The sequence below is a fragment of the Salvelinus namaycush genome, chromosome 1, assembly GCF_016432855.1.
Source record: "Salvelinus namaycush isolate Seneca chromosome 1, SaNama_1.0, whole genome shotgun sequence".
NCBI classification, from domain to species: Eukaryota; Metazoa; Chordata; class Actinopteri; order Salmoniformes; family Salmonidae; genus Salvelinus; species Salvelinus namaycush.
This window is the reverse complement of record NC_052307.1, coordinates 25,171,726-25,182,156: the sequence shown is the minus strand read 5'-3', so window position 1 is coordinate 25,182,156 and position 10,431 is coordinate 25,171,726. Positions and strand designations below refer to the sequence as shown.

The window sequence follows — 10,431 nt, the reverse complement described above, 5'->3', positions numbered from 1 at the left end:
CAGAAATCCCATGCAGTCTTGTTTACAAGTTCGAACACTGGAACGTGAGATGTAGGCCTAATCTACACCTCGATTAGGATGATAGAAATTCTCATTATTTAGTTTGATTTGTCAATTTGAGTGTAATTATTTATATATAGCCTACACTTTCTCATTCTGACCTTTTATGCGAATGGGGCAGTGTATGCAGTTCGACCTCACACACCTCCAAAACATCAGGGTGTCCGCTATCGTTGATCTGATTGAATCTAGGCCTTAGAGAGAAATGTACAGTACATTTGAACCATAATGAGAGGGCTAGCATTTTTCTTAGCATTTTTGTTCAGGTATGTGTGGTTAGTCCTTCATTTCCTTATCAGATGTTAAAGTTGAGTTACTCCTGTCTGTGGCATTGTTTGTGAAATTGCAATTGTTGTTCATTGAATTGCAATATCCGTTCCTCGAAATGCTCCTCAAATCACTGCTCTATTTCCACCGAATGTTACAGCACTCAAGGAGTGTGTTAGTAGGTAGCCTCAGGAGAAGGAAAACATTTCCCAAGTGTGTGTGTTATTAGCAGCATACAGTACAGTGCATTCGGAAAGTATTCAGACCCCTTGACTTTTTCCACATTCTGTTATGTTACAGCCTTATTCCAAAATTGATTAAATTGTTTTCCTCATCAATCTACATACAATACCCAATAAGGACAAAGCAAAAACAGGTTATTGAAAATAAAAAAACAGAAATACCTTATTTACATAAGTATTCAGATCCTTTGCTATGAGACTTAACATTGCGCTCAGGTGCATCTTGTTTCCATTGATCATCCTTGAGATGATCAACTTGATTGGAGTCCACCTGTGGTAAATTCAATTGATTGGACATTATTTGGAAAGGCACACACCCATCTATATAAAGGTCCCACAGTTGACAGTGCATGTCAGAGCAAAAACCAAGCCATGAGGTCGACAGGATTGTGTCGAGGCACAGATCTGGGGAAGGGTACCAAAAAATGCCTACAGCATTGAAGGTCCCCAAGAAGACAGTGGCCTCCATCATTCTTAAATGGAAGAAGTTTGAAACCACCAAGACTCTTCCTAGAGCTGGCCGCCCGGCCAAACTGAGCAATCAGGGAGAAGGGCCTTCCTTGGTCAGGGAGGTGACCAAGTACCCGATGGGATATCTCACACTACATCTAAGATCTACACATGTAGACTGGACAAGAGTGAGGCCAGTAAAGTAAAGCACCTTTTATCCCAGTTTTTACAATCTTCCCAATTTACACTGGCCTTTTCTTGAATACTCTTTTGACTCGCAATGTTCTCTTCTGAACAATCAGACAAGTGAAGAGGTGTGATGTGAGTGATAGGCTTATCACTGGAATAAGGGAGTGCATGACAATGATTCATATTTTTTTGTTGATTCAACACCTGTCTTCTTGGACCTCAAAGTGTGGTTTCCAACCATCAGAGGTTAGTGCTAACAGCAGGTCAGAGAAGCCAGTAATTTTCAGAAAAAATAAATATTCTCAGGAACAAAGTAATGTGGACCCAACCAGTATTTAAATCAACACTGTAATCTCCTGTGAGCAGTAGGCTGCATCCACAGAAACCAAAGCCTATTCTGCAGACTATTTATTCTCAAGAGACCACATTCTGTTCTTTTGGTAAAAAAATTATTCAACTTTATCCACATCAAGAATGGTCTACTCAAACAAGATGCTTTTACTTATCTGAATCCTTCCAGCTGCATGTATAGAACAATACTAAACTGAGGTTTAGACCAAGCCTCTTAGTTCTGCTTACAGAGGTAACAGTAGTGGTTGAGTTTTTGTGGTCACATGGTGACTACTGTGTGCCAGGGACTGGTCCTAGTTGCCCAGCACAGGGCAACGCCAAAGGCTGTGGTTCCCAGTACTGCCAGGCTGGCCTTCAGCACGGCACCGGGAGGCCTGTGGAAGTTGGCAGGGCCCATGGTGGCTAACATGGCTGCTGTCACAGTCAGGGTGAACAAGATGGACACTACTGTGTTTATGGCCACGATCTGACCAAATTTAGCAAAAGGCACGATGACACAGAAGAAGAGAGGGATGGTTGAAATGACTGTGGTGACAGCACTGGACACTATGGCAACTCCTACGTGGTTCACTGCGTCTAGGGTCCGTCTCTGCCTTTTAGCTGATAGATCCTGAGAATACAAACAGATTTATATAATGAGTCTTTTCTCTTTATGCATTATAACCCTCAGGCTTATTCCATTAAACCCGGTGGCATTCGTCACAGAGTGACTTTTAAGTAAACAGAATATACTCAAGGCAAATCCTTCATTTACCAAGTTTGGCTATCTAACAGTAGAATATAAAATATGTAAATTCAATTCCTCATGTGCCAATAATAGATGCATATCAGATTGTGTTGAACGTACCATAGTGTGTTCTGGTGTGGCTGGTAAGGTCTCCCCAGCCAGCAGGTAGCCCTCCACCAGGTGCAGGCAGTAGTCCACTGAGGAGCCCACTAGGATGGACAGAGAGATGGCCTCCACGGCACCCAACTCCCAGCCCAGCCAGTACATGATGGCCACCACCAGACAGATGACCCCTGCATATGGTCAAGAGATCACAGTCACATACTGACAGACAGATGACCCCCTAATCCTCCCACGGCTAAAACCACAGAACATACAGTATGTACATTACAACAGTTAATGACTGCCTCTTACATTATACCCAATGACACATCAATATTGCATTGTATCTAATTATTGGAGACCTTTCTCTGCAGTCTATTCACAATGGGCCATCCTGATAAAAATAAAGGCTTGACAGCAGTGTCTTACCCATAATGGTGAGCAGTATTGGCAGCAGCAGAAGCATATGGGCAGTGAAAACAGACACAGCTGCCACACAGATGGCCAGGGACAGGAGCAGACTGCAGAGGGCGCTCTCCACACCTACATATAACCCAGGATGGAGTCAGTCAGCACAGGAAAGTTACATTCCCAGAAGGGCTGAAATAATAATCTTTTACATATATTTATTAGCTGCCCGACAGGCAGTCAAAAGATTTGATTGTGCCCTGGGTATTGAACATGTCCTCCGGCTTCTCCACTTGCCTATGATTTCCATAAAGATCTGCTTCCAGTGCTCACAGGTCTGGAAACCTCTCCGTAGAGCAGAGGACTCTGGGAGAGCTGAGAGCTGCTCTTGTAGGAAGGTCTCCCATTGGAGGAAGTCTGAGCGAGTCTGGAAAGAGGATTTCCCCTTGTAGGTGGTCTTAGGAACAGACAGATGAAAAATACATGTGCTCAGTTACAGGCACAAATCAGGGCTATATCGCTACATTATAGGTGGTAGTATACACCAAGTACAACAGTGGCTAGCACTCACAGACTCAAAGGCCATGGAGAGCCAGCGCACTCTGCCACCGTGTGTCCCCACGGCCCCATGGGACAGCTGGCCTGGCAACAGGTTGGGCTCAGGGAGTGAGTGGCAGTCTGGGTGGAGTAAGGGCAGGATAAAAGAAAGTTTGTTGCCTGAAGAGAGGGAGAGAGAGAATACATAACTCCTATCAAACGTGGTTTGTGTATGTGTGCTGTTATATGTGTTAAACTGCCTGTGCAGTTTGTACCGGAGGGTAGACATTGGGCTCCTCCCGGCTTCACAAGCTGTTTATTAGCACTGATGACTTTACAGATTTGGCAGAGATGACCAATCTCTTGGAAGATATCAAAGTTTGGATCCAATATCACACTGCCCTTTGGAGAGAATTTTAAAGCAAATGAATACCACTAAAACAGTATTGATTATTAAATTACACCTTCATATCTTTATTATCTCGCAGTTGGCCCCTCACCATGTCCCCAATGACGTGGTTGTCTGTGCGTTGGGTGCGGTTGACTCCCAGTATTCCAAACACCATGGCACCAGTGTCAACCAGAGGACGGACTGCTGGCTGGCCACAGCCACCTCCACTACAGGGGTTAAAACCGGAGGTCCTGGACCTTTTCGTTGAGGTGGAATCTTTGAAACAAGGTACAAATGAGGAAAAAGGTGACTCCATCACATTCATAAGCAACAATTCATAGTACACTCTTATTTCAGTATTCATGCAGTTCCCTGATGTTTTCTGGCTCCAGATGTTGTCCCGCTCTTACCTGTGGGGAGCGGTGTGTAGAAGTAGCCCCGTGTGGGTCCGTCAGGCCCGGAGCTGATCACACAACCAGGTGGTTCTGCACACACTCGGCTTGGATGAGGACTAAGCTTGTGCTGGGCAAAATACAGCCTCCTAGGAGGCACAAGGACAGCTGTGTTAACAGTTTGACCACAAACAGCTTGACTGTTCTCTATTCCTCCATCTGTCCCTCGTCATTCCTTTTACCTGCTGTGCTGCTGCTCAGCCGATGCCACATAGAAGCTGAACTCTGACTTCCAGCCGTGGCGCGGGTCACATGACTGGGAAGTGATCATCCAGCGAGGGCTGGGGTGGGACACACACACAGTCATGTGGGTGCTGAAGTTGCTGTGAGGTTCAACGTAAGCCTGTTTAGAGACACCAGAAGTTATATGATGAAGCTGATTGTCAGAAGTTAGATATTTGATCATAACCCAGTAATACCGCATTTTCATTTTGGGGTCATCTAACCTGAAAAGATGGAACTTCTCCATTCCTAGGACTGAGGCTTTTCCAAGGCGAGGGCATGCTAGTATTCAGAGAGAAGCGGTACAGAGTGATAGAAGCGCCTAAATCCAGCTTAGAGACATACACGGTCAGCAGAGGCCCTGTCATGAAAAGATACATTAGTAGTATACGCAGTAGATTAATAGAGGCCCACATTCAAACATTGACAGAACATTGCCAGGGATATATTCATGTGGATCCTATTTTGATATGTTAACATACTATCCAGTACCTGTTGTGTAGGAGGAAGTGCTTGGTGTGATTGGGCTCCGTAGAGTTGAGTTTGAAGTGCTTTTGGTATGTTCATGGGGGTGAAACCAAGCCACGGAGGGGGTAGTATGGGTAGGGCTGTGCAGAAGATGAGGTTTCTCCATGAACAGACCTGCAGGGGACATTTCGATTCAATGCTAAATGATTGGCAGAGCTTATTATCCTTGTATATGCAATGTCCTGGGAGTGTTGTAAATGTGAGCACTGAACTGGAATATGCAAATACCCATAGCAAGAATAATAATGCAATGGAGTCAGCTCTTACCAAGAGTCGACTGTAAATTAATATCCCAGTCTAAAATGAATTGAAATGTTGCTTAAAGACATTTACAGCCAGACAGTTGCAGGACTGGGGAGTTTCATTTGGCTTTAACTTTTTAGTGATAGGGGGCAGCATTTTCACTTTGATGAATAGCGTGCCCAAATTGAACTGCCTCCTACTCTGTCCGAGATGCTAATATATGCATAGTATTATTACTATTGGATAGAAAACACTCTGAAGTTTGAACTGTTTGAATTATGTCTGTGAGTATAACAGAACTCATATGGCAGGCAAACTTCCAAACAGGAAGTGGAAATTCTGAGGCTGGTTAATGTTCAACTCATCGCCTATTCAAATCCCAGGAAGATATGGATTTGTTTGCACTTCCTACGCCTTCCACTAGATGTCAACAGTCTGTAGAATGTTGAATTAAGTTTATGCTGTGTTGTGGGGCCGGATGAGAGGGGAATGAGTCAGTGGTCTGGCAGATTGCCAGTTCCTGGTCATGCGCGTTCCACATGATATCGCCTTGCGTTCCATAACTTCTACAGACACGAAGGAATGCTCCGGTTGGAACGTTATTGGATATATATGATAACAACATCCTGAAGATTGATTCTCTACTTAGTTTGACAAGTTTATTCGACCTGTGATATAACTTTTTGAAGTTTTCGTCCGACGTTATGCGGGACTTGCATGAGCGTTTGGAAATGTGTACTAAACGCGCTAGCAAAAGTAGCTACTTGGACATAAATAATTGACATTATCAAACAAAACAACAATTTATTGTGGAACTAGGATTCCTGGGAGTGCATTCTGATGAAGATCATCAAAGGTAAGGGAATATTTATGATGTAATTTCGTATTTCTGTTGACTCCAACATGGCGGAGAAATGTTATTTATATCTGAGCGCCGTCTCAGATTATTGCATGCTGTGCTTTTTCCGTAAAGTTTTTTTAAATCTGACACAGCGGTTGCATTAAGAACAAGTGTATCTTTAATTCTATGTAAAACATGTATCTTTCATCAAAGTTTATGATGAGTATTTCTGTTATTTGATGTGGCTCTCTGCAATTGCTCCGGATATTTTGGAGGCATTTCTGAACATGGCGCCAATGTAAACTAAGATTTTTGGATATAAATATACACATTATCGAACAAAAAATACATGTATTGTGTAACATGATGTCCTATGAGTGTCATCTGATGAAGATCATCAAAGGTTAGTGATTAATTTTATCTCTATTTCTACTTTTTGTGACTGCTATCTTTGGCTGGGAAAATGGCTGTGTGTTTTTTGGACTTGGCGGTGATCTAACGTAATCATATGTTGTGTTTTCACTGTAAAGCATTTTTTAAATCTGACACGATGGGTAGATTAACAAGATGTTTATCTTTCATTTGCTGTATTGGACTTGTTAATGTGTGAAAGTTACATATTTCGGAAAAATATTTTAGAATTTCCCGCGCTGCCTTTTCAGCGGAATGTTGTGGGGGGGTTCCGCTAGCGGAACGTGTGTCCTAGAAAGGTTAAAGTAGTGGAGTCAGTTTACTTTACACCCATCTGGGTTCCATCACACAGATTGATGGCGACGTCTCACCAGAGCACATGTGGCAGGATATGCCCTGGGCACTGAGGTTGTTCCTCAGTCCCAGTAGAGTCTGGAGGTTGGTGTCTGGACGAAACAGTAACGGGGCATGAGTGGCCGGCCGCAGGAGGCAGCAGCACCCAGCAGACAGCAGCAGGACCAGGATGTAGATTCCTATTTGCAGCAAGACACAGACTGGTCGGTAAGAGATGGGGGAGATCACTGAGGGGAGAGGAATACGATTAAATAGCTTTTCTGTGAGGAGGATTCAGGGATAGACAATACAAAACTCATGGATATTGCTGATAAAAGTTGAAAAAGGAATATGGGCATCATGAGATATGGTGGTCCTCCCAAACGCTGCAGACAGACAGAGCCCTTACCTAGAATGACTTTACGGTTCTCCACGGCTGGCTCTGCCACCCAGTGCCTCAGAGCCCACTGAAGGTAAGTGCTGACCATGCCTGAAGTTCCCTGCTCTGGTGGTGAGAGAGAAGTCTCCACTGACAGGGACAGAATGGCTGCATCTACATCTGTGTCACAGGAGCCTGGGTGAGACAGGAAGAGACCGAGAGAGGGGCTGAATGGTGTCGCGACTCTATTACCTTTCATTATTTTGCCCTTCATTCATTTATCTCTGTTCAGATATGGATCTCACCTGGCTCCATCTCCACTGACAGTAGGGTCACATCGTCATCCTCATCTGACAAAGGACTGTGGCTCACTGGCAGTCCTGCAAGTGCCTTCCACCTTTAAGAGGAAGCGTATCAGAGAGATACAGCTTTAGAACCACACTTTGTTCATAATTGGAAAACAGAATGAAAAGGCAAGCAGCACAACAATAGGAACTCTCTTCTCTAGCACAAAATTTAGGAAAGATGGGATCACACCATTTGAGACAGGAATTCTCCTGGGGGTCAATACACTGGGTCCAGATACACAGGGCAGCGGGCATGAGGATTGACACCCAAAGCCAGCAGCAGCTGACGATGAGGGCCATGAACAGGCCAAAGTCATGCACGGCTGGAATCTGATTGGAAGGGTAAAAGACCTCAACACATTTACATAATGCTTTTCATATTGATACATATACAGACAGTTCCACCTCACAGCCATTCATTTATTTTGCATTCCCTTTGGAAGGATAATACAATATGGACTGACAATAATTCTGAGTACCTGTGAGAAGGTGTTGGCAGCATATGCGGCTGCGGTGGTGAAGGAGGTGAGGAAGGTTGCCCGGCCAGCTGTTTTCACCGTGTACACCATCCTCTGGACTGGATGGACTAGGTGGGAAGCCTGTCTGAAGGTACTCATGAACACAAACACATCATCCACACCTGGAGACCACGGAGAGGGGAAACAGAAGAAAGAGTTGGATGTTATCTGTAACAAAGATGTTGTTTCTCAACTAGTTTGGTCATGAGAGAAATTCTAGTATTTTTTCATATTGTCACTCACCAATGCCAATGATCACAAAGGCTGCAACCCCATTGAGGATGCCCAGGTATCTCACCCCAAAGACCACATGGTAGAGAAAAAGAGCCACCAGGCAGCTCAGACCAATGCTAGTGAGCCCAAAGAATGTCAGGAACACTGTAGAGACACACCAAAGTGACTGACTGTGAGACCTCATGCATGTGGTATCAAAATAATAAGAATACTATACTGATGCTAGCTTATCAGATACCATGTATAACAGCATATGACCTATAGGAAATGTTGCAATAACATGCATGTTGTATCTAATGCAGGTGGGAGAGTGCATGGGACCTTACTTGAGAAGGAGGTGAGGAAATAGACCAGCAGAGTGATACAGCCTCCACTGATCAGCGCCAGCAACATGTCTCTGTGGAAGGTCTGTCTCACCTCGTTATCAAACAGCTCTGTGCCCCCATACAACACCTTCACCTGGCTAGCATCCCACAAATCCAGAGATAAGGAGACAGCGACAAGAGAATGAAAGAATAGTATGTGGGTGTCATGAAAGGAGGGACTCTTTGATTGTGCTTAATTACAATTGGTCAAAGTCAAAGTCTTGTGAGAAATTAAAAACAGCATCAGTTCATCGTATGGCTCTTTTATGTCTTTTAGAATGTGGTTCTTTTAAAGATTACACAGCACACAGCGTATCATCAGCATTGGCAGAGGGCCCATAAGCCACCTGGTGGACTGCTGAGCCAGGATGTCAGCGTACTGAACCACAAAGTTCCTGAAGCGGCTTCTCTGCTCCTCAGGCCGGTCCTGGAGGGAGCAGTAAGAGGGCAGCGGAGCTCCAAATTGGATCTCACTGCGCAGGAGAGAGGAGGAGAGCCGGTCAGGGGCCAGACTCTCATCCACATACCAGTAGAACTGTGGGTGGGTGATCGCTAGACTCAGAGCACCTGGGAGTAAAAACACAAGTGAAGATCAAAGTGGTAACGTCGCTGCCTGCCCCCTTTAATATTCTGCTTGATCTCTCTCAAGCAGAAGAGCTCACTACTAAATCATGCAGAGCAGCAACTGTACCTACAGAAGTTGCCCAGTTTTATAAACATCAGACTCACCATGGATGTCAGCCAGGTTGGGTCCCATGCCGTCGTAGTAGATCCTGCCTCCCCGTTCACTGGGGAAGAGGTAGGAGAGGAGGGAGCTTGGAGGGGAGCAGTAGGAGGGGCCCAGGGGCAGGTCTCTCAGGACTTCCAGAGGCTTCCAACAGAACTGTTGGAACTGGGGGTGCTGCATGAGCAGGCGCTCTATGTGGTGGATGGTGTGGAGACGCTCTGGGGTGAAGATGTTGTTGTCCCCCCCACCCTGAGCTACAAACACCAGCTCCATCCTCCACAGGGCCTGGCTCTGCAGGTATGAGTAGTTGGGGACAAACCTGCGCATCCTAGTCTGAGATCTATCACTGTCCCCGTCGCCCTCTCCTGCTATGGACTCACGACTCTCAGATTTTCCTAAATTAGTTGTATTTTTATCCTCCTCTCCTACCTCTACTTTACCACCCCTAGCCTCTCCATGCCTCTCAGTCTCTTGCTGACTCAGGGCATCTCCTCTCTGTTCCATAACTACTCTTTTGAACACGTTTTTTTTTCAGAGATTTCGAGTTCAGCCCTCCATGTGATGTCCTGTTGGATGTTCCATCTCCCTGCCTAGCCAGCATGTCCAACAGCAGCTCCTGTAGAGCGGTGGAGTCATAGGGGTCCACGTCACGCCTGCGTCTGTCCCAGGACCCCAACTGAGTCTTTATGGCAATGGTGAGTGCATCAAACCGCTCAGCGGAGAAGTGGCTGTGAACCTCAAAGGCACTGTAGGAAAGGTCTATGTCCAATGGGGGGCAGTATAGGAACATGTAGGCAGAGAGGGCACAGGGGAGAAAAACTCCAACTCCCAGGACAACACCACTCACCCAGGGCTGTGTGTAGACCCAGCCCACCGCTCCCCACACCCCATTGCCTCCAGTGGTGCTGGTCCTCCCATTAATCTGTGTATCTGACTCCCCACCCTCCTCCTCCTCTTCCTCCTCAGCATCCCAGCTGCTCTGGAATAACAACGTCTCGTCTTCTAAGTCCATGGCTGGAGCACCTGTCACAAACACACACAGTACTTCATCATCACTCACTCTCCGAATGTAAATTCTCTCCTGTCCTTGGGCAGAAAAACAGACAA

The 10,431-nt window shown here is 45.5% G+C and overlaps 1 protein-coding gene across 1 annotated transcript; it reads right to left on the bottom strand.

Moving 5' to 3' along the window:
- Window positions 1-1,108: 1,108 nt before the first annotated feature.
- Window positions 1,109-9,651, bottom strand: LOC120051178 (protein dispatched homolog 3-like). Its single transcript, XM_038997906.1, has 19 exons — window positions 9,327-9,651; window positions 8,945-9,164; window positions 8,559-8,695; window positions 8,242-8,376; window positions 7,960-8,120; window positions 7,671-7,810; window positions 7,439-7,530; window positions 7,164-7,328; window positions 6,793-6,975; window positions 4,623-4,759; window positions 4,359-4,519; window positions 4,135-4,265; window positions 3,834-4,000; window positions 3,609-3,735; window positions 3,368-3,513; window positions 3,094-3,253; window positions 2,818-2,931; window positions 2,407-2,579; window positions 1,109-2,169 (listed from the first exon to the last, which is right to left on the bottom strand). Exons 1-19 carry the CDS (start codon window positions 9,649-9,651, stop codon window positions 1,819-1,821), a joined length of 3,225 nt encoding a protein of 1,074 aa, XP_038853834.1. The 3' UTR covers window positions 1,109-1,818.
- Window positions 9,652-10,431: the final 780 nt, after the last annotated feature.